The 24,474-nt window shown below is 47.0% G+C and overlaps 1 protein-coding gene across 6 annotated transcripts; it reads right to left on the reverse strand.

The window, feature by feature from the left end:
* Positions 1–52: 52 nt before the first annotated feature.
* Positions 53–24,448, reverse strand: LOC115204079 (golgin subfamily A member 2). 6 transcript variants are annotated; one of them, XM_029769374.1, is made up of 27 exons: positions 24,274–24,448; positions 23,023–23,154; positions 20,331–20,399; positions 19,556–19,711; positions 18,262–18,305; positions 17,911–17,974; positions 17,585–17,647; positions 15,303–15,383; positions 14,693–14,731; positions 14,544–14,606; positions 13,978–14,071; positions 13,663–13,769; positions 13,379–13,437; positions 13,013–13,154; positions 12,807–12,896; positions 10,790–10,897; positions 10,604–10,691; positions 10,332–10,468; positions 9,872–10,090; positions 9,581–9,694; positions 9,272–9,496; positions 8,910–9,098; positions 8,561–8,762; positions 8,236–8,400; positions 5,408–5,514; positions 3,923–4,109; positions 53–3,565 (listed from the first exon to the last, which is right to left on the reverse strand). In XM_029769374.1, the coding sequence occupies exons 1-27, from the start codon at positions 24,319–24,321 to the stop codon at positions 3,303–3,305; spliced, it is 3,255 nt and encodes a 1,084-aa protein (XP_029625234.1). In that variant the 5' UTR covers positions 24,322–24,448; the 3' UTR covers positions 53–3,302. The 6 variants fall into 6 exon arrangements, with proteins under 6 accessions (XP_029625234.1, XP_029625233.1, XP_029625236.1 ...); XM_029769373.1 differs by having other exon boundaries at positions 8,236–8,406; positions 24,274–24,446; XM_029769376.1 differs by lacking the exon at positions 15,303–15,383 and having other exon boundaries at positions 8,236–8,406; positions 24,274–24,446.
* Positions 24,449–24,474: the final 26 nt, after the last annotated feature.

Here is a 24,474-nt window from a genome sequence, read left to right on the forward strand (position 1 = left end):
TATTGAAGGTAGAAACTCCAGCACTTACAAGGATCCATTGACCAGATGCTGTCTGCTTTGCTCAATCACTTTTAATCAGGAGAAACCACATCAGAAATATATTGTCCGAAGCCATTTTGTTCTCTCACAACGATCCTACATTGCATTAAAACTGATTAGTTTCGATACTTATTACAAATAAATATATTTTTTAACCTTTGTATTAAATCACAGACGGTACCCCCACCCCTTTACGTCAGCTGTCCGCGTGTGTCCTGAAGCCAACAATGGCTCAGACAGACACACAGACAAGCCCTCTGGGCTGCTAGCAACACTACAAACAGCCATTACACTTATTCCCACACACCAGGCAGAATGAATATACAATATGTTACACAGTTACAGTATATACAGTTCCTTTAAACAGAAGGCATTCACCCCCGTCTCTTAGTCATCATGTGCTCAATCCCACACATTCATTCAAAAGAACAGTTTGAATTAGAAAGCGTGGAACAACTATTTCACCTGTTACTTTTACTCTCTCGTCACCACCTCCAAAACAATAGTTGTAAATGACTATAAAATATTCTCTTGGTTTTACCACTCCCAAAACAAAAAGTTCTCTCTCTAAAGGAACAGAGAATGCTAAGAAAGCCAGGAATTTAAATATTCAGATGGGATCACTTTCAACAGAAACCACGTCAAGTCCTACTACAAAAAGTGCTTTGCTTCAGGGTAGGCATGGTTCAGATTAGGTACACACACACCTGAAAACTCTCTCCAATACCACTCATTTCTATATCTCATTTAATACACCTCACATAGCATCACCAAAACCTTTTTTCCAGACTGTTTTTGACATGCTTTAAGACTTCCATTCTTGAATAAAAATAAAATTCAGATATTGGTAGTCAGAGATACACTGGAAGCATAAAAACTAAAAAAGATCCTAAATATTATGGGAGTACACACATTTCCCCAAAAACTGCGGGGTGGCAGAGATGCACCTATGGCAATTGTATCTTTATTTGGGTCATCATTGTAAGGTTATCTAAAAACAGAGGACCTTCCTGCACCTGTCAATCAAACAGCAGAGCTTAGCCCCATTGCCCATGCCTTGTGTTACTGGAATCATTACAACCCTCTATTCATTTGTACATACCTACACATCCTCCTAGTGCACACTGCGCCCGCACACACATTCTTTCGGTCACTTCAACACACACCATCTTCATTCGTGGAACCCTGAGCCCCGATGTGCCAAAGTGCACATGATGACATCATAGGGCACCCAAGTATAGAAACCAAATGTCTAGAATGGATCTGCCATAGAAAAGCTACTGTCCAAAACTATGTGAGATGGGACAGGGTTTGATTAGGAGCTCTGTACAATTTTAGTGCAATAACCTACAGTAAAGCCCATGTAACTTTAGAGAGAAGAGACAACTACCATTCAAAATCATGAGGATACAATTGAGGTGGAATCATTTATCAAACACTCAATCTTCATCCAGTCTCAAAGGGAGCGACTTAAATGATAAATGAGATATGTTGAGGCGCAACAAGCACACCATAATTGAAAGATTGCTAAACAAGAGATGATCAACTGGTGCTATGAAATGGGGCCTCAAATAAATAAACGCAGAGCAAACTTGAGGAATACAACTGAGTCGACTGGCTCGTGCATAAATAAGATAAAGCTCTAGTGTACATACATATGTTCAGATTTCAGTGTTTCCACATAAAAGAGGATGAATAGACAAGGTAGTGGTGAGCAGCCATGTGTCTACATGCTAGTTCCTCTCTTTCCTGACGTCCTATGGTGTCTCCCTACTTAGAAGTGAAAAGTGCTCCCATCACTCCAAATGCTAGTGTCTTTACCAATGCTTTCCTGACTGACTTCCGCTCCAGGTAGGCCAAGGCTCCAGCCTGGCCCCTACCTCCTTCATGTACTGTACCCAACTCCTCCTGCCCTACTCAGACAACACACTCACTCCACTGCCATAGAACATACCAACAGCTACCAAGGGCTGTGCCTCGATACGGTACTCTTCCATTCATGAACACTTGTCTGAGTGACTCAGTCTTGTCACCGATCAGTGGTCATGGAGGAAAGGCGACGAGGAAATTCATTGAGATAGCCCATGCGCCAAAACCAAGCCATGTCTGTCTCTCCTACCAGACAGACAGACTAGCCCAGTTCTGCTCCAGTCAGACACAAAACCAAGCCATGTCTGTCTCTCCTACCAGACAGACAGACTAGCCCAGTTCTGCTCCAGTCAGACACAAAACCAAGCCATGTCTGTCTCTCCTACCAGACAGACAGACTAGCCCAGTTCTGCTCCAGAGTCAGACACAAAACCAAGCCATGTCTGTCTCTCCTACCAGACAGACAGACTAGCCCAGTTCTGCTCCAGTCAGACACAAAACCAAGCCATGTCTGTCTCTCCTACCAGACAGACAGACTAGCCCAGTTCTGCTCCAGAGTCAGACAAAACCAAGCCATGTCTGTCTCTCCTACCAAACACAGACAGACACATTGTGAATGGGGATCCAGTTAGTGCCTTAACATAAAGGTACCAGTGGAGGCTGGTGGGAGGAGCTATAGGAGGATGTACTCATTGTAAGAGCTGAAATTGAATCAATGGAATGGAGTCCAACATGTGTTTGTGTTTGATACCATTCCATTGCTGCCGCTAACGTCTCACTCAAAGCCTTACATTTCTCCTATAATAGACTAGACTGAGGGAGAGGGGACAGAGATACTTTATTGCGCCTATGGTCCAAATGGCAGAGGAGAGAGAGACAGAGGCTAGTGAACAGAGGAGAGGGATCAATGTGCAGGAATAAACATCTCTCCATCAAGAGAATCACAGGACGAATCTCAATAGCATCCGGTGGAATACTTCCCAATCATCTACTGATATTAAATACCAATTAAAGGAGACAGAAAAAGCAGACAAACATTCACACTGCAGGTAAGGAGGTTGCGAAGGAGGAGGAAGAGGTGGACGAGGAGAGGAAGGCCGCCACACACACACACACTTACACAAGGAGTTCACATCCTTAAGCCACTCTGTTAGTGCAATGAAGAAGAAAAACGGCATGCGAGACCAGCCAAGGACTCAAAAGGAAGAGTGAGAAAGAAGGAGCAGAAACAACCTCTCCCAGAAAGTAGAGAGAGTGAGTGTGCATGTGTGTGAGGGACTGTATACCCAGAAGTGTGTGTACGTGTAAATCCTAGATGAGTGTGACGTGGTGGAATGGTGTGTGTGTTCAGAGATCCTCCAACGCTGCCAGTTAGCTCCATAGTCTCATCATTATCAGACCACCAGGATCTTGACTTCGTCCTGCTCGTCGGGTCGGTAAAAGAACGGGACGCAGGGGTTGTCCCCCAGGAAGGGCACGGAGCGAGGCCCCTGGGGGTTTTGGATCTCCTGGAGCAGCTGCATGATCTGCCTGGTCGTGCCGTCCTCTTGGGGCCTCATCAGAGCCTGGGAGTCTGGGTGGAGCCCCTGGTCTGACGGGCCACCGTGAGGGTGGTCGGTGGAGTCGGGCCTCACGGCTGAACTTCCATCCGCAGACTCTGGAGAGAGAAGGGGGGGGGGAGATATGAGAGATCAGGGAGGTTAGTATAATGACGATCCATGGGTGTGTGTGTATTGTTGTACTCCAGGGCTCGCCAACCCTGTTTCTGGAGAGTTACCCCCCGTAGGTTTTCAATCCAACCCCAGTCGTAACTAACCTGACTCAGCTTATCAACCAGCTAATTATTACAATCAGGTGCACTACATTAGGGTTGGAGTGAAAATCTGCAGGATGGTACCTCTCCAGGAACAGGGTATCTGGTCCGTCCACAGTGCTGAGTTCCTTGTGTTTCTGTGTATTTGTGGTGTAGCTTCGTGTGTGTAAGATAGATAGATAGATATCTATCTAAGCATACCTTGTCCATCCACAGCGTTGAGCTCCATGCGTCTGTGTGCGTGGTGAGCCTGGACCTGCTCCTCTCCGGCTGGCAGCAGGTCAGGGTTAGCCGCAGCGCTAGCCAGGGCCCCAGTATAGCGGCTGTACCATTCGTTCCTCTCGCCCACCAACCTCATCACCAGGTCCTGCAGCTCTGCCAGTTTGGCCTGCACGGGTACAGAAACACACTCAAAACACTGGCAATACTCTGAAACGTATGTAGTTCATTCCTTGACTAATAAATGTTCTGTATCATGTGGACCCCAGGAAGAGTAGCTGATGCTTTTGGAGCTGTTAATGAGGATCCTAATAAATGTTCTGTACTATGTATCATGTGGACCCCAGGAAGAGTAGCTGATGATTTTGGAGCGGTTAATGAGGATCCTAATAAATGTTCTGTACTATGTATCATGTGGACCCCAGGAAGAGTAGCTGATGCTTTTGGAGCGGTTAATGAGGATCCTAATAAATGTTCTGTACTATGTATCATGTGGACACCAGGAAGAGTAGCTGATGCTTTTCGATCGGTTAATGAGGATCCTAATAAATGTTCTGTACTATGTATCATGTGGACCCCAGGAAGAGTAGCTGATGATTTTGGAGCTGTTAATGAGGATCCTAATAAATGTTCTGTACTATGTATCATGTGGACCCCAGGAAGAGTAGCTGATGATTTTGGAGCGGTTAATGAGGATCCTAATAAATGTTCTGTACTATGTATCATGTGGACACCAGGAAGAGTAGCTGATGCTTTTGGAGCGGTTAATGAGGATCCTAATAAATACAAAATACTACTAGTGTGTGTGCAAGTTGATAAAAAAAATAGAAGATGTCTCTTATTTTACCAGGTAAGTTGACTGAGAACACATTCTCATTTACAGCAATGACCTGGAGAACAGTTACAGGGGAGAGGAGGGGGATGAATGAGCCAATTGGAAGCTCAGGATGATTAGGTGACCATGATGGTATGAGGGCCAGATTGTGAATTTAGCCAGGAAACCGGGGTTAACACCCCTACTCTCACAATAAGTGCCATGGGATCTTTAGTGACCACAGAAAGTCAGGACACCCGTTTAACGTCCCATCCGAAAGACGGCACCCTACACAGGGCAATGTCCCCAATCACCGCCCGGGGGCATTGGGATATAATTTTTTGGGGACCAGAGGAAAGAGTACCTCCTACTGGCCCTCCAGCACCACTTCCAGCTACATTTGGTCTCAACCAGGAAAGAAAAGGGCAGAACGACAAATTGTTACCTTGTCAGCTTGGGGATTTGATCCAGCAACCTTTTGGTTATTAGTCCAACGCTCTAACCACCAGGCTACCTGGACCAACCCTGCTTAGCTTCAGAGGCAAGCCAGCAGTGGGATGCAGGGTGCTATGCTGCTGGTGGTATACTGCAGCTTCCCTCTCATGTTTGGTGTGTGGTGTACCTTTTGTGTGTGTGTGGGTGTGGGTGTGTACCTTCATCTCCTCTTTGTCCTGGGCCAACATACTGATGTACTGCTCCTTCTCCATGTGTTTCTGCTTCATGATGGCTCTCTGGTTCTGGTACAGGGTGATGTACTCTCCTGGACAGACATACACAATGAAGGAATAGGATAAGCAGACCTGTCACACTATGTGAGTGAACGTGTCAGTGCATCCCTGTTAGTGTGTGTGAGAGAAAGAGTGTGTGCGTCACTGATAGTGCCAGTCTTTACAGACAGAGAGAGATGATTGAGTGTCTCACCAACAGCGTTTCTGAAGACAGTTGTATACAGCGGTATATATACAGAACCAGTCAAAAGTTTGGACATACCTACTCATTCAAGGGTTTTTCTTAATTTTTACATGGTAGAATAATAGTGAAGACATCAAAACTATGAAATAACACATATGGAATCATGTAGTAACCAGAAAAGTGTTGTTAAACAAATCAGAATATATTTTATACTTGAGATTCTTCAAAAGTAGCCACCCTTTTCCTTGATGACAGCTTTGCACTCTTGGCATTCTCTCAACCAGCTTCACCTGGAATGCATTTCAATTAACAGGTGAGCCTTGTTAATAAAAAGTTAATTTGTGGATTTTATTTCATTCTTAATGTGTTTGAGCCAATCAAATGTGTTGTGACAAGGAGTCCATATTACGGCAAGAACAGCTCAAATAATCAAAGAGATGATTTACTTTAAAAGACATGAAGGTCAGTCAATACGGAACATTAAGAACTTTGAAAGTTTCTTTAAGTGCAGTAGCAAAAACCATCAAGCGCCAAGATGAAACTGGCTCTAATGAGGACCGCCACAGGAAAGGAAGACCCAGAGTTGCCTCTGATACAGAGGATAAGTTCATTAGTTACCAGCCTCAGATTGCAGCCAAATAAATGCTACAGTAACAGACACAACTCAACATCAACTGTACAGAGGAGACTGCATGAAATCAGGTCTTCATGGTCGAATTGCTGCAAAGAAACCACTACTAAAGGACACCAGTAAGAAGAAGAGATTTGCTTGGGCCAAGTAACATGAGCAATGGACATTAGACTGGTGGAAATCTGTCCTTTGGTCTGATGAGTCCAAATTTGCCATTTTTTGTTCCAACCGCTGTGTCTTTGTGAGACGCAGAGTAGGTGAACGGATGATCTCCGCATTTGGTTCCCATGGTGAAGCATGGAAGAGGTGTGATGGTGTGGGGGTGCTTTGCTGGTGACACTGTCTGTGATTTATTTAGAATTCAAGGCACACTTAACCAGCATGGCTACCACAGCGATACGCCATCCCATCTGGTTTGCCCTTAGTGGGACTATCATTTGTTTTTCAACAGGACAATGAACCAACACACCTCCAGGCTGTGTAAGGACTATTTGACCAAGAAGGAGAGTAATGGAGTGCTCCATAGCAAAGGGGATGAATACATATGCACGCACCACTCTTCCATTTTTTGAATTTGTTTTAAACAAGTTATTTGGACTATTTTATGTATGTCCATTACATTAAATCCAAATAAAAATCCATTTAAATTACAGGTTGTAATGCAACAAAATAGGAAAACTGCCAAATGGGATGAATACTTTTGCAAGGCACTGTGTGTGTGTGTGTGATATATATATATATATATATATATATATATATATATATATATATATCTCTATGGGGCATACAACAATCACAGCTTTGTAGATTTTGCTCCAAACATAATGATGGTCAATATGACCAAACAGTTCTATTTTGTTTCATGCACCGAAGTACGTTCATCTCTAGGAGACAGAACGCGTCTCCTTCCTGAGCTGTATGCCGGCTGCATGGTCCCATGGTGTTTATACTATTGTTTGTACAGATGAACGTGGTACCTTCAGGCAATTGGAAATTGCTCCCAAGGATGAACCAGACTTGTGAAGGTCTACAATCTTATTTTGAGGTCTTGGCTGATTTCTTTTGATTTTCCCATGATGTCAAGCAAAGAGGCACTGAGTTTGAAGGTAGGCCTTGAAATATATCCACAGGTACACCTCCAATTGACTCAAATGATGTCAATTAGCCTATCAGAAGCTTCTAAAGCCATGACTTCATTTTTTGGATTTTCCAAGCTGTTTAAAGGCACAGTCAATTTTGTGTATGTAAACTTCTGACCCACTGGAATTGTGATAGTGAGTTATAAGTTAAATAATCTGTCTGTAAACAATCGTTGGAAAAATGACTTGTATCATGCACAAAGTAGATGTCCTAACCGACTTGCCAAAACTATAGTTTGTTAACAAAAAATTTGTGGAGTGGTTGAAAAACAAGTTAATGACTCCAACCTAAGTGTAAGTAAACTTCCGACTTCAACTGTACATGTAAAATGTAGATATAAAACGTAGCAGAAAAGCTGTTAAAAACAAAAAGATATTTGTCCTCAGAGAGGTGGTGGAGGGGCTAACAAAAAAAATTAAAAATAAACAATTGAGATGGTTTGGGATGAGTTGGACTGCAGAGTGAAGGAAAAGCAGCCAACAAGTGCTCAGCATATGTGGGAACTCCTTCAAGACTGTTGGAAAACCATTCACCATGAAGCTAGTGGAGAGAATGCCAAGAGTGCTAAGCTGTCATCTAGGCAAAGGGTGGCTACTTTGAAGAATCTCAAATATATTTTGATTTGTGTTACACTTTTTTGGTTACTACATGATTCCATGTGTCATTTCATAGTTTTGATGTCTTCACTATTATTCTACAATGTAGAAAATAGTACAAATAAAGAAAAACCATTGAATGATTAGGCGTGTCCAAACTTTTGACTGGTACTGTATATGTATGTATGCGCGTCTCTCTCACCAATAGTATCAGTCTCTCCAGACAGCTGTATACAGCGGTGTTCCAGCTCTTCTACCCTCTCCTTCAGGTCAGCCTTCTCCTGCATCAGAGAGGTGAAGCGCTGCTGCAGCCTCTCCATGGCAACATACAAGGCCTCATGTACCTCCACTGGTACACCCTCTAAACCTGAGACTAACGGGGGGGGGGGGGGGGGGGGGGGTAACTGGTCAGACACACTGCACAGGTAACACTCAAAACTGGCATAGTGTTCCTAGAAAACAAAAACACAGGTCATGCAAGTAGCACGTACAAATACACACACACACACCTTTCCTCCTCCTCTCACCTGTGTGTTCAAGGTGACTGTGGTCATCATGGCTGTGACCGTGGCACTGACCGTGGTCGTGGTCATGACTGTGGCGCTCTATGCTGAGTGCTGCAGCCTGGTGTCTGGCAGCGAAGTGCAGTCTCCTCTCCTCCTCCAGTCTGCTCCTCACCTCGTCTCGCTCTGCCTCCACACGTGCCACCGCACCGCGCACAAACTCCTCCTGAGAGAGAGAGAGACGGAAGGGAGGAATTATTCTTCAGAGACAATTATCTGAGAAATACTTTGGAAATCCTCAATGTAGGATTCTCTACAGCATTTGGGAACACTAGATCCCACTTAACACCTATCAGTGGTGTTTTCTCCTCACCATCTCCTCGCGGCTCTCAAAGTCTTCTGGGATAGCGATCGAGGACTTCTGTGGGCTCTCTGGCAGGGATTGGCTCTCCACTCCGTCTCCCTGGTTTCTGGGGAGTGTGGCCAGGGCTGAGCTGTTGAGCAGCTCTGTGACTTCAGCCTTCAACTGCTCGTTATCTCTGGACAACTGCTCCAGCCTCTCCTGCAGAAGGCGCCAGAGGGGTCAATACAGACACTGTGCGTACATGTGCATAGTGTGTGTCTTCATGTGCAACTCCGTCTGTGTGTGTGTGTGTGTGTGTGTGTGTGTGTGTGTGTGTGTGTGTGTGTGTGTGTGTTCGGGGATATGTGACTACGTGTGTGTCCGTCACTGACCTGGTATTGCTCCAGCTGTTTGTGGCTCATCTCCAACTGAACCCTTCCCTGGGTCTCGTCATGCTGCAGCCGGTCCATCAGCTGGCTCTGCTGCAGGTACTGTCTGTGGAGCTGCTCTCGCTCTGACGCCAGGGCTGTATAGACTGCAGAGTACTGCTGTAGGTGGGCCACTACCTGGTCCCGCTGCTCCAGCAGTGCCTGGTACTCCTGCGACTTCAAATCCAACTAGGGATGGAAGAGACGTGCGAGTGTCTACATGCTGTTCCTGTACCTGTTCACCATGACATGTGTGCGCCCACGTGTCCCTACCTGCTCCTTGACACTGTGCAGGTCCTCCTGTAGTTGTCCCATCCTGCGGCCCAGCTCCTTCTTCACGTGATGCTCTGACTGCAGAGCAGTGGTCAGCTCCATGTTCTCATTGGTCTAGGACCACAGAGACATTCAACACATTCATGAGGTCACCACCGGTCTGAATGTGGCTGGATAACTGAAGATACGTTTCCACATATTCCATGTTTAAACACAAATAAAACCTGGCAGATCAGTGATTACTTCACATAAGTAAACAGGAGAGTAAAAAAAGGTACCACTCCTCTTTACCAGTTTGACAAAGCCGTTCTGCAACTCAGCCAGTTGGTCTTTAAGGGTGCGGTTCTGGGCCAGGGCGCGGCTGATGGTGGCCTTGTCACTCTGCACGTCCTCCAGCATGCGCCTGCGGTCCTCTGCATCCTCAGCCCCGAGCGCCGCATGGCGCTCCAGCTCCGAGAGACGGGACTCCTGCTCCGAGCACATGCGACTCAGCTGCTCGTTGTCACGCAGCTATAAAGAGAGAAGGGAGGCCGGAGAACAGTAGGTTTTCACTTGTGAGACAAAACAGGGATGGACAGGGTGTGCAGGATTTCGTTCTAGCCCAGCACCAACCCACCCCATAATTCATCTTATCAGTCTATGGGTTGAGACAGTGTTCAGAGTGCAACTTCACTGAGGAGTGTGACACACACAGTGTCTGTTATTATTGCCTGGCAGTGTGTGTGTGTGTGTGTGTGTGTGTGGTCATCACCTGGGCTTGGAACTGTGAGTTGAGCGAGTCTCTCTCCTGCTGCAGGCTGCCAAGGGCCTCCTGGAGGGCCAGTTCACTCTCTGAGGGCCATGACGGCTGGGGCTCCGTCTGGGCCTCTCTCTCCTGGGACAAAAGGGCTGGGGAGGAGAGGAGAGTCCTTACGGCAATGCAAATCTTTTAATGATTGACAGGATGGGGAGGTTCAACGCAGTAAGCTGGTCTTTTTGAGAACCATTGACGTGCAAACCGAGGAGGGTAGCTGTGTGTCTCACCTGCAGTGTGCTTCAGGTCTGCGATGTGGGCTTCAAGCTCCTGGATCTGACTGATGCTCCTGTCCCTCTCCTCTGCTACTAGTGTCACCTGCACAGGACACACGTCAAACAACTCAACCTTAAAGTGACTAGGTATTTATAGCGTCCCGTCCAGGGCTGTGCTAATGGGGTGGTAGCATAGTGTACCTGAGAGAGCAGCTGCTCTGTCTTGTCCTTCCATACTCGTCCCTCCTCCTGGATCTGCTCAGCGTAGCGGTCTCTCTCTGTCTGCAGCTGGGCCACCGACTCCATTAACTACAGATGACACCAAAAGAGACCTTTAACACAATGGCGTGGCAGTCAAAACTTTAAAGAGAGGCACACACACACACACACACACTAGGGTTGAATGGCGGGAACCCGTTTACCGAGATTTACCGGTCACAACCACTCCCTTTTCCCCAGGATAAATAACTGTGTGTATTGACCGGTACATCATAATAAATTACAGCATGCGTGAAAATGGAACTGTTAAATTATATGCCATGTCTAAATCTGGATCCTCTGAATCATCAACGCTCAGGGTGGGGACAGACAGCCCATCTCAGGGTGGGGACAGACAGCCCATCTCAGTATAGAGCGCAGATCACAATGCATGTAGAGCTACAGTGCATTCGGAAAGTATTCAGACCTGTTGAAAGTGGCCATATTTTGTGTAAAATAGATGAAAAAGATATATATATATATATATATATATATATATATATATATATATATATATATATCCGAGACAGGATTTTAATCGAGGCACAGATCTGGGGAAGGGTACCATAAAATGTCTGCAACATTGAAGGTCCCCTCAGTGGACTCCATCATTCTTAAATGGAAGAAGTTTGGAACCACCAAGACTTTTCCTAGAGCTGACAGCCCGGCCAAACTGAGCAATCGGGGAAGAAGGGACTTGGTCAGGGAGGTGACTAAGAACTTCACTCTGACAGAGGTCCAGAGTTCTTCAGTGGAGATGGGAGAAGGATGTTTCTCAGCGGCAGGGACTGGGAGAATAGTTAGGATCAAGGGAAAGATGAACGGAGCAATGTACAGGGATCCTTGATGTAAACCTGCTCCAGAGCGCTCGGTACCTCAGACTGGGACGAAGGTTCACCTTCCAACAGGACAACAACCCTAAGCACACAGCCAAGACAACGCAGGAGTGGCTTCAGGACAAGTCTTTGAATGTCCTTGAGTGGCCCCGCCAGAGCCCGGACTTAAACCCGATCAAACATCTCTGGAGAGACCTGAAAATAGCTGTGCAGCAACGCTCCCCATCCAACCTGACAGAGCTTGAGAGGATCTGCAGAGAAGAATGGGAGAAACTCCACTAATACAGGTGTGCCAAGCTTGTAGGGTCATACCCAAGAAGACTCGAGGCTGTAATCGCTGCCAAAGGTGCTTCAACAAAGTACTGAGTAAAGGGTCTGAATACTTATGTAAAATGTGATATAAAAAAAAATAAGACAAAAAATTATATACATTTGCTAAAATTTCTAAAAACCTGTTTGTGCTTTGTCATTATGGGGTATTGTGGAGGGGGAAAAACGATGTAATAAATTTTAGAATAAGGCTGTAACGTAACAATGTGGAAAAAGTCAAGGGGTCTGAATACTTTCCAAATGCACTGTATGTATTGGATCACAATCATTTGGGCTTTTTAACCTTGGGCTCATTAAATGTCTTTAATGTATGGCTCATCAGGCTTGAATTTCCGACCAAAGCTCTAATAAAATAAACACATAGGCCTATTTATATTGAATTTTTTAAAATTGAACCTTAATTTAACTAGGCAAGTCAGTTAAGAGGAAATTGTTATTTACAATGATGGCCTACAATGACTAAACCCGGACGACGCTGGGCCTATTGTGGCCGCCCTATGGGACTCCCAATCACAGCCGGTTCTGATACAGCCTGGATTCGAACCAGGGTGTCTGTAGTGACGCCTCCAGCACTGAGATGCATTGCCTTACACCGCTGCGCCACTCGGGAGCCCAATGCTTTATAATGCTTTTGAATGACACTTCTGGTTTTGGCGGGAAATACCGGGTCAAGTGATTTATTTTCAGGATGGAACATTTATAAATTACCGGGAAAGTATTCAACCCTAACACACACACACACACACACACACACACACACACACACACACACACACACACACACACACACACACCTGAGCAGTGTGTGCCTCAATCTGTAGTTTCTCCTCCAGTAGTAAGTGCATCTGCTGGTTGGCACTGGGAGGCCCTGACTCACTGGAAAACTAGGAATAAAAAGAATGAATTGAACAACTGCAGAACAAATTATGTGTGTATGTGAGTGATTAGGTGAGAGAGAGACACCGTGTGTGTGTGTGTGTGTGTGTGTGTGTGTACCTACCTGTTGCAGCATGTCGTCAGTCATCTCCAGTCTCTTACGCAGCTCGTCCAGGTCCAGTCTCATAGCGTTGTTCTCGCTCACCCTCAGCTTGAGCTGCTCTGACAGCTCTGAACTCTGCTGCCTCCCCTCCTCACTCACACTACTGCACAGAGACAGAGGGTCAGCTAGGAACGTGCACACACACACACACACAGAGCCTCTGATTTACCTCGGCTCAGACGACAGTCATCTCTCTCCATGTATCCCAATCACCCAAACTGACTAGGTGTGGTTTCCACCATATTCCTTTCCCTACCGAGTCCACAAATCAAACCAGGAAAGGCCAGCCATTGAGAAGAATGTCAGCATACTCAGGGTAAGACTTACTTTAGTCTGTACACCTCCAGCCTCAGGTTGTCCCTCTCTTTCTCTAGCTCTTTGTTATGCTGCACATACAAGAACATCAATCATTTGTTAGACATTACCGCAAAGCTCAAGTCGATAGTCATGGGTCATAGCATTCAACTGTAGCAATATCAGTCTAGCGTGCAGACTACCTCCTCAAACGGTCTTCAGTGTGTGACTACAGTAGGTTGCCTTCTCAAACGGTTTCTCTGTGTGTGTGTGTGTGTGTGTGTGTGTGTGTGTGTGTGTGTGTGTGTGTGTGTTACCTTGTCAAACTGTTTCTGTTGTGTGGAGACAGAGGACAGGGTTCTCTCCAGCTCAGAGACTCTCTGTTTGGTGGCCTGGAGACGGTTACTCAGCTCCTCAGCCTCCCCTGAATGAAACACACACGCTTAGTGAGCACTAACACAAATAGACTCTCTCACCTCTGAACACACACCACAATATATCACATTACTGAACACGTTCACATTCATAGGCACATCAACACAGACTTGGACGATTAAATGCTTTCTCTTTCTCACACAGGCCACACACACACACACACACACACACACACACACACACACACACACACACACCTGTTTTCTGGCGGGCAGCCTGCTGTGTGTACGACAGAGCAGTCTGCAGCTCTGATTTCTCTGACACCAGGATGCCGATGGTCTGAATGTGGACCTGGGGGAGAGGACGGACAGACAAAGACAGAGCGGGAGACAAAGACAGAGCGGGAGACAAAGACAGAGCGGGAGACAAAGACAGAGCGGGAGACAAAGACAGAGCGGGAGACAAAGACAGAGCGGGAGACAAAGACAGAGCGGGAGACAGACAGAGCGGGAGACAGACAGAGCGGGAGACAGACAGAGCAGTTATTGAAGCCTCGCATGATACCGTTTGTAAATATTGGATACAAATCAAGCTTTGTTTCATTTGCAATGATGAGACAGTATTCAGTGTATCAGTGCACGCATCCCTGGGTAAAAAGGGAACAGCATGGTGTGCTGACCCCTAAGGCAGATACATAGCACACACCTGGAACTGCAGAGTGAACATTTGACAATTGCTTTCAAAGGTCTTCAAATGGATTCAGAGAAGTGCTCTGAGGGAATGAAAAACCTTGAAGAAGTTCCTTCTGTGTGTGTGTGTGTACCTGTAGCTGTTCCCGCATTGCTCCTTGCTCCTTCACACACTTCTGTTCAAACTCTCTTCGCTCCTGATCAAAGAAAGCACACAGAAAACATCCTGTCATTGTCCACTGAGGAGGAGCCAGAGAGAATGAGTCTTCCTTGTTCTGCTCACCTTTTGCAGCTGATCTGTGAGCTCCTGAGATTGCTCGGTCTGTCAGACAAAACAGGACAGAGGAAAAATCCATGACATCATCATCCCCACCTCATAGACTTCAAACCACCACCCCAACATCTCCAGTAAGTCACCCATCTAACCCTACACGATGCCATCTCCTTTCACTCTTCAAGAGCTAAATCCCTGTTGAGCACCACGGAACCTCCTTCGCACACTCAAGACAAGCACAGCAGCGTATTAGCCTAGCCAGCGGGGTTAGCAACGGTTAGCTGTTAGCAAGATGGCGCCAGAAGAAATATCAATGCAGTTGGTCTAAACACTCCCTCATTTCATTCAGCGTGTCCATCTTGGTGAGCATGTAAAAGCTTGGCAGTTACCAATGGGAACAGGGCTGTGCAATGAAATTATTTGTGAGGTGAATAAACAAAACAGTGCATGACATGACCAACTGGCTGACTGTGCTACCACCCAGCGCAGCTGCTGTTTATCAAGGGTGTTACGTCATTGGCTAGTCAATCTGTGGCCAGTCAGTCTTGCTATGGGGGCTGTCAGGGGTTATTTGCCACACAAGGCAGAACGCCAAACTCCCACGAGCACACACTCTTACCAGCCGGTCTAACTTGGTATTGAGCTGATTGTTTGTTAGGTTGCTGGAGTCCAGCGCGGCTGCCAGCTCCTGGTTTCGACTCTGACGTGCGCGCATGCATCGAAAGAAGAAAAAAAAGAGGGGGAGGGAGGGAGAATTGAAGGAAAAGAAAAACAGCGATGGGAGGAGAAATACAAACAGTAACTCATTAATGTGAAAGTAAATAACACCTTCTCCCTCAGGGAAGGCTAATAACACCTTCTCCCTCAAGGAAGGCTAATAACACCTTCTCCCTCAAGGAAGGCTAATAACACCTTCTCCCTCAGGGAAGGCTAATAACACCTTCTCCCTCAGGGAAGGCTAATAACACCTTCTCCCTCAGGGAAGGCTAATAACACCTTCTCCCTCAAGGAAGGCTAATAACACCTTCTCCCTCAGGGAAGGCTAATAACACCTTCTCCCTCAAGGAAGGCTAATAACACCTTCTCCCTCAGGGAAGGCTAATAACACCTTCTCCCTCAAGGAAGGCTAATAACACCTTCTCCCTCAGGGAAGGCTAATAACACCTTCTCCCTCAAGGAAGGCTAATAACACCTTCTCCCTCAGGGAAGGCTAATAACACCTTCTCCCTCAGGGAAGGCTAATAACACCTCCTCTCTCTCCACCAGGGAAAGTAAATAACACCTCCTCTCTCTCCACCAGGGAAAGTAAATAACACCTTCTCTCTCTCCACCAGGGAAAGTAAATAACACCTTCTCTCTCTCCACCAGGGAAAGTAAATAACACCTTCTCTCTCTCCACCAGGGAAAGTAAATAACACCTCCTCTCTCTCCACCAGGGAAAGTAAATAACACCTCCTCTCTCTCCACCAGGGAAAGTAAATAACACCTCCTCTCTCTCCACCAGGGAAAGTAAATAACACCTCCTCTCTCTCCACCAGGGAAAGTAAATAACACCTCCTCTCTCTCCACCAGGGAAAGTAAATAACACCTCCTCTCTCTCCATCAGGGAAAGTAAATAACACCTCCTCTCTCTCCATCAGGGAAAGTAAATAACACCTCCTCTCTCTCCATCAGGGAAAGTAAATAACACCTTCTCTCTCTCCATCAGGGAAAGTAAATAACACCTTCTCTCTCTCGATCAGGGAAAGTAAATAACACCTTCTCTCTCTCCTTCAGGGAAAGTAAATAACACCTTTTCCCTCTCCTTCAGGGAAAGTAAATAACACCTTCTCCCTCTCCTTCAGGGAAAGTAAATAACACCTTCTCCCTCTCCACCAGGGAAAGTAAATAACACCTTCTCTCTCCACCAGCGAAAGTACATAACACCTCTCTCTCCATCAGGGATGTATAATGTGAATAACAAACAGAAAAAGATGTCAGCAGGTACTTGTTGATCCTACTAGTATTCAGAGAGGTCATACACAGTGAGGACAGGGGCATAGGTAACTAGTGGAGAGTTCAGTAATACACGGTCAGACTGGAGTGTGTAATCTAATGAGATCTAATGGGTTCGCATGACCACAATAAGAACATAAGTCCCTAATGTGATCTCAGCCAATTTAACAAGTCACAACCCAGTAGTCACTGTAACAAAATGTTGTATCCTTTAAAATCCTAGTGAGAGGGACCTATAGCCAGCTCAGATCAAGGCTTTGGAAAGATGACGCCTGAAAATATTATTTGCAAACAGAAGAGAGTCCATTCTCTATATAGACTCCATCAATCTACAAGGCAATCTAATAGGTGAGGTCTGAGGACTATCAGACAAGAGCAAGAGAGATATATGAATAGAGCAGACAAAATATATATATTTTTTATGCATTAAACGTTGTATGTTTGCAGGGCCTGGGCAAGGTACAGTGGGGCGGCCTGGACAGCAATTCATACATTTTCTCTGTTCTGACTGCGACGATCTTTCAGATTGCATTGTTGTCTCAGCCGTGCAACAAAAACTCAGTTCTAATCATGGGTATCACTTATGTGGAGTACATGTGTGTGTAACCCGAGACAGGACGCAGGGCAGGAACAGGAAGTGGTCATGTGAGCTGTGCGGCCGAGGCCAGTCACATACCTGCACAGAGAACAAGAATGGAGGGATTGTGAGAGAGGAGAGAAGGGGCCTGTGTGGCGTGAGAGTGGACAGAATACCTCGACATAACCTGGGGCCACAAGGGCACCTTCGGGGAGAGTGGGACTGGGTCTGTCTGATCAGGACAAATGGATAGCATTTTATAGTGTTTTTCCCTGTGTACCGTGTCCATGACAAAGGGGCAACGTGTGGTGTTGTGATGTGTCACTTACCTCTAGTTCTTTTTCATTGGCTGGCGAGGGAGCACTGTCTCCATTTATATAGGTGGTGGATGACTAGAATAGGTTGGGAAAGAAACAAAACAGTACAAGTCAAACCACAATAAAGCAAGCTTCTCAAAGCCAATGAGAGTATCACAAATAACACTTGATTATGCAACGCACTAAACTGGGAGCAAGCAGCTATCTAAAGCAAGTAAGAGAGTGTATCTTCATTGGGACTGAGGTGAGCTGCTTGCACTTATCCAATGTGCACATCTCAGGGGTCGACTGGATCTTAAAAGCCAAATTTCTCCTTTTTGTGGCCATAAAGTACATACCCCAGAGAGAAGACCGTTGAGCTGCTGTGAGAGCTGCCGCAGGCTCTCTGTGGACGACAGGGGTCTGGTGACAAACACACACCAACAACAAACAACATTAGCCCAGTGTTATTTGGTAATGAACACACCAGTCTTATTGGGTATTCAGGCATTCAATATGTGACAAATTGCACTGCCAGCCATCATAACTGTGCTACTAATTCTATGTGTGTGTGATCAACAGTTGCAGGCGAGGCGGGCAGTAAAGGGTAGAGAAGGGGCAGTGAGGACCAGGAGGCAGACTAATTCTGAAGAGGGACTGAGAGATGTGTGTGTGTGTGTGTGCGTGCATTGGATGATGAGGCGACCAACCTATTCTCATCCTCATGGTTTTCATTACCGTCATGGGGGCAGTTCTGCGGCGGAGAGAAAGAAAGAGAGGAAATAGCTGTGAGTGAAACTGAGGGAGGTGAATACGTGAAACGTAAGCTAGGCCTATCCGAGAGAGAGACCCACCGAGAGAGAGCGAGAGAGACACACACCGGCCGAGAGAGAGACCGACCAAGAGAGATAGACACACCGAGAGACCGACCGAGAAAGAGACCGACCGAGAAAGAGACACACCGAGAGAGAGATAGACACACCGAGAGAGAGATAGACACACCGAGAGAGAGATAGACACACCGAGAGAGAGATAGACACACCGAGAGAGAGATAGACACACCGAGAGAGACACACCGAGAGAGACACACCGAGAGAGACACCGAGAGAGACACACCGAGAGAGAGACACACCGAGAGAGAGACACACCGAGAGAGAGACACACCGAGAGAGAGACACCGAGACCCCGAGAGAGAGAGACCCCGAGAGAGAGAGACACACACACCAAGAGAGAGAGACACCGAGAAACCGAGAGAGAGAGACACCGAGAAACCGAGAGAGACACCGAGAGAGAGAGACACCGAGAGACCCGAGACCCCGAGAGAGAGAGACCCCGAGAGAGAGAGACCCCGAGAGAGAGAGACCCCGAGAGAGAGAGACCCCGAGAGAGAGAGACCCCGAGAGAGAGAGACACACACACCAAGAGAGAGAGAGACACCGAGAAACCGAGAGAGAGACACCGAGAAACCGAGAGAGAGACACCGAGAGAGAGACACCGAGAGAGAGATAGACACACCGAGAGAGACACACCGAGAGAGAGACACCGAGAGAGAGACACCGAGAGAGAGACACCGAGAGAGAGACACCGAGACCCCGAGAGAGAGACACCGAGACCCCGAGAGAGAGAGACCGAGAGAGAGAGACCGAGAGAGAGAGAGACACACACACCAAGAGAGAGAGAGACACCGAGAAACCGAGAGAGAGACACCGAGAAACCGAGAGAGAGACACCGAGAGAGAGACACCGAGAGACCGAGAGAGAGATAGACACACCGAGAGAGAGACACCGAGAGACCCGAGACACCCGAGACACCGAGAGAGAGAGACCCCGAGAGAGAGAGACCCCGAGAGAGAGAGACCCCGAGAGAGAGAGACCCCGAGAGAGAGAGACCCCGAGAGAGAGAGACCCCGAGAGAGAGAGACCCCGAGAGAGAGACACCGAGAAACCGAGAGAGAGACACCGAGAGACACACACCGAGAGAGAGAAGAATGACGGAGGGACACACCTGCTGCAGGTCAGTGTTGTGGGCGTGGCTGGCACACTCAGGGTTAGTAGCAGAGCTAGCAGGGTTAGACACAGGAGAGCCGCGGCCGGCCTCTCCGTTTGGGTCCTCCAGTAGCTGGGTAACTGGGGACCCCCTCACCTCCCCATGGACGTGGGTCTGAGGCAGCAACACACACAGCCATTACTTTTCAGTGCTCATCCCGAGAGAGCGTGGTTACAGCAATTTGGAAACATACACAGCACACATATACACATGCCCACATCATTATATCCAAAATTCAAGATAAGTGTCAGAGACCACAATCACAACACATGGACGGACAATCACGCATGCACACATCTTGTTTTCACTGATGGAGACATGCCAGTATGGTAAATAAAGTAAACATCAGGTCCGGAAGTTATAAACTTCATGCCCAGATGGACTGACCCAGCATTTAGCTAGGCTTAATACTGGCAGAATGTTAGCAAGTCAACAATGGCAAAATAAATACCAAGCACTTCTCTCACTGTAGAAAAATGACTTAAGAGCAACCAGTGACCATAAGGAATAGCATGCGGGAGAGAGGAGGAGCAAAAACAACAGAAGGGGTGGGATAGAGAAACAGTAGGGAGGGAGTGGGACAGATACAAGAGAGCGCTCAAGAGAGAGTGAAGTAGAAGGAAAGAGACAGGTGTAAAATAACAAAAGGGAAAAAGATAGCAGGGAAGAATAATAGCCCAAGAGAGAGGGGAAGGAAGGAAGGAAGGAAGGAAGGAAGGAAGGAAAGGCTCACCTGGCTTTTGCCATAGGCAGGCAGAGTTAATCCATTGGTCTGACTAAGACCTTTCAGAATACTCTGAATTTACAGCAGAGGAGAGGGGGAGAGGAAGGGTGAAAGAGAGAGGGACAGTGAATGAGCAAGTGAGGGAGGGAGAAAGAGACAGCAAGAGGTGACGTAAAAAGGGAGACCAGCACCCATAGAACCCCATCTACCGTTCTGCACCTGTTGTTGTACGTGATGAGGTGTAATCAATATGGTGGAACTTCAACCTCGCTAGCCTACCAGAGGGTGGAGCTACTACCACAAAGCTAATAGCTACTTTTCCTTTCGGATTTTCAAGAAGTGCTTTGGATTAACGCTAGGGGTCTATTTGGAATTGGGCATTCATTGAAAGATAGAGACTTTAAAGCCCACAACCTGGTTCATCACTGCCAGACAATGTTAGTGACCGACTCGTCACAATCATATCTGTCTCTGGGAGGTACAGAAAATATTTGACTCTGTGACAATGTTCCTCCAGGCTAAGTCTTTACTGATGGCAAAGAAACTGTTTTCCCCAAGGGAAGCCTAAGGCAGTAGCTATGGAGGAACACAACAAAATATCCAGGAACTTCAGAATTATTACAGCAACCATCTACTGCCACTGACTCACTCCTTTTACTAAACAATTGCCAACCTGATTGCTAACAATTAAACACAGAACATAATATTGATTCTTAATCAAACAGAAGGGTGTGTTAAGATGCAATGTCCTGTTGGGAATACAAATTGACAGCGCACGATAGTCTGTTCTCACCTGACAAAGACATATCCTTTCATCGATGGAGCATAGCTGCGTTTCACATACATAACATACCTCACCTCGCTCATCAACTCATTCTTGACCGCTGGCTACGTCCCTTCCGTCTTCAAGAGAGCGAGAGTTGCACCCCTTCTGAAAAAACCTACACTCGATCCCTCCGATATCAACAACTACAGACCAGTATCCCTTCTTTCTTTTCTCTCCAAAACTCTTGAACGTGCCATCCTTGGCCAGCTCTCCTGCTATCTCTCTCAGAATTACCTTCTTGATCCTAATCAGTCAGGTTTCAAGACTGGGCATTCAACTGAGACTGCTCTTCTCTGTGTCACGGAGGCTCTGCGCACTGCTAAAGCTAACTCTCTCTCCTCTGCTCTCATCCTCCTAGACCTATCTGCTGCCTTTGATACCGTGAACCATCAAATCCTCCTCTCCACCCTCTCCGAGCTGGGCATCTCCGGCGCAGCCCACGCTTGGATTGCGTCCTACCTGACAGGTCGCTCCTACCAGGTGGCGTGGCGAGAATCTGTCTCCGCACCACGTGCTCTCAACACTGGTGTCCCCCAGGGCTCTGTTCTAGGCCCTCTCCTATTCTCACTATACACCAAGTCACTTGGCTCGGTCATATCCTCACATGGTCTCTCCTATCATTGCTACGCAGACGACACTAAATTAATCTTCTCCTTTCCCCCTTCTGATAACCAGGTGGCGAATCGCATCTCTGCATGTCTGGCAGACATATCAGTGTGGATGACGGCTCACCACCTCAAGCTGAACCTCGGCAAGACGGAGCTGCTCCTCCTCCCAGGGAAGGACTGCCCGTTCCATGATCTCGCCATCACGGTTGACAACTCCCTTGTGGCCTCCTCCCAGAGTGCTAAGAACCTTGGCGTGACCCTGGACAACACCCTGTCGTTCTCCACTAACATCAAGGCGGTGACCCGATCCTGTAGGTTCATGCTCTACAACATTCGCAGAGTACGACCCTGCCTCACACAGGAAGCGGCGCAGGTCCTAGTCCAGGCACTTGTCATCTCCCGTCTGGATTACTGCAACTCGCTGTTGGCTGGGCTCCCTGCCTGTGCCATTAAACCCCTACAACTCATCCAGAACGCCGCAGCCCGTCTGGTGTTCAACCTTCCCAAGTTCTCTCACGTCACCCCGCTCCTCCGCTCTCTCCACTGGCTTCCAGTTGAAGCTCGCATCCGCTACAAGTCCATGGTGCTTGCCTACGGAGCTGTGAGGGGAACGGCACCTCCGTACCTTCAGGCTCTGATCAGGCCCTACACCCAAACAAGGGCACTGCGTTCATCCACCTCTGGCCTGCTCGCCTCCCTACCTCTGAGGAAGCACAGCTCCCGCTCAGCCCAGTCAAAACTGTTCGCTGCTCTGGCACCCCAATGGTGGAACAAGCTCCCTCACGACGCCAGGACAGCGGAGTCAATCACCACCTTCCGGAGACACCTGAAACCCCACCTCTTTAAGGAATACCTGGGATAGGATAAAGTAATCCTTCTACCCCCCCCCCCCCCAAAAGATTTAGATGCACTATTGTAAAGTGGTTTTTCCACTGGATATCTTAAGGTGAATGCACCAATTTGTAAGTCGCTCTGGATAAGAGCGTCTGCTAAATGACTTAAATGTAAATGTAAATATGTCAAACACGGACAGTAAACTTGCAAAAGGACACACTCACACATCCAGTAAAAGTCGGAAGCTGCACTGGAACGTTCAATGTGATTCCAGAGAAGTATCATCAGACTGCTTTCTTGCAACGTTTCACTTTGTTATTGAAATGCAAATATCGGCAAGTGAAATATTGCAAGGAAGCAGTGTGCAGAAAGAAACTCAAAGTCATAACACACACGCAGACAGAGACAGCCTGCATGCAGTTGGGTGACTTACATTGTCTGGAGAGTGTCGGTCAACTGAGGGTGTGTCTGGCTGGCTCCCTCCCTTCACCTTCCTCTTCTTCTTGGCCCCTGGTCCTCCTTCTCCTCCACCGGCAGGAGAACTCTTCTGCTGAAACTCCTTCAGCTGGCCGGCATAAGAGAGGAGAAGGAGCGGACAACGAGAGCACTCAACTGTCTGGAACTCACACATTTGCTTGGCTAACTATATCAGCAGACATTCATTATAAATCGCAGAGGAAGTACAGGGAGCCTCGGTGTGGCTGAAAATGGTGCGACTGTTCAGAAATTTCCCATACGATTCGACTAGAGATCTACAGTATGTACAGTTGGTATCACTGGTGTGGGTGACAATGGAACGACAATTTAGAAAAATCCAATACAGTCCAACAAGATCTTATAGCATAACCATTTGCTGCAACAGCTGATGGTTGAGGAAGGTAATTGTTTTTATAATATGTAATGAAAGAACCTTCATGCACAAGTGTATTTGTTTTTAAACATGTAACGTTAATGGTAGAGCATATGCTTTATTTGATTAACTAAGTAGCTAACTATCTAGCTAGGTCTTTCTAGGTACACACAGCAGGTAGCTCACACAGACAGGGAAAGGGGCGTCTGCTGTCAAAACTACCAGTCACTCTTCAGAGTGACACATCACCGTTTCCTGTCAAACATGACTCAATAATAAGCTAGGCAGCATTCATCGTAAGTTAGTTAATTAAGGTTAAAAGTGTCAATAAGCAAGCCTATTTATCGGACACCCCGTTCTATATTATATTGAGTTAGCCGGTCGCTTCGGCACAAGATGATAACATGCTACATGTCAGTTCATTGGTATCTAGATAGTTAGCTAAATCGCTATGGCTAACGTTAGCCAAACATCAGCGCGGTAGCTAGATATCGCTAACTACCTTGCCACTGGGGTTGATCAAATCACAGGTTTATACCAAGCCGAATAGCATTATTAGCAAACTTTTCAAGTCACTGCCCGGTATAAATCGTAGACATAATCGTTCTCGGTAAGATTAGAGGCCCAAGCGAATCCTCGGTATTTCGTGCGCACTGACACCCACACAGGAGGACGCGAGTTCGGATGGGCGACTGCAGAAAGGTCGGGGGACGTGGAATGTCAACATCACACGGGGTCGTGAAAACCCGAAACTACAGACAACTCGAACCCAGAGCAGAGTAACTGTTGAAATACCTGCTATATTCCCTGTGTTGAGGTAATTAATTTGTTTACCTTTTTCTTGGCTGCGGCGAGTTTGATTTGCCTGCTCTGGTCGGCCATCCTTATCGTCCGGTCGACGAACCGCACCACGTCATCAATTTGAGATCAGTCGGTGAAGCAACAAACTATCTTCCCGCTGGAGGCGCAAAATCTCCCTTCTGACGGGGGCAAATTCGTGTCAGGCGTGGTTTTTCAAATAGGCCAGCTAACTCG

Source organism: Salmo trutta, chromosome 12 (genome assembly GCF_901001165.1).
Source record: "Salmo trutta chromosome 12, fSalTru1.1, whole genome shotgun sequence".
NCBI classification, from domain to species: Eukaryota; Metazoa; Chordata; class Actinopteri; order Salmoniformes; family Salmonidae; genus Salmo; species Salmo trutta.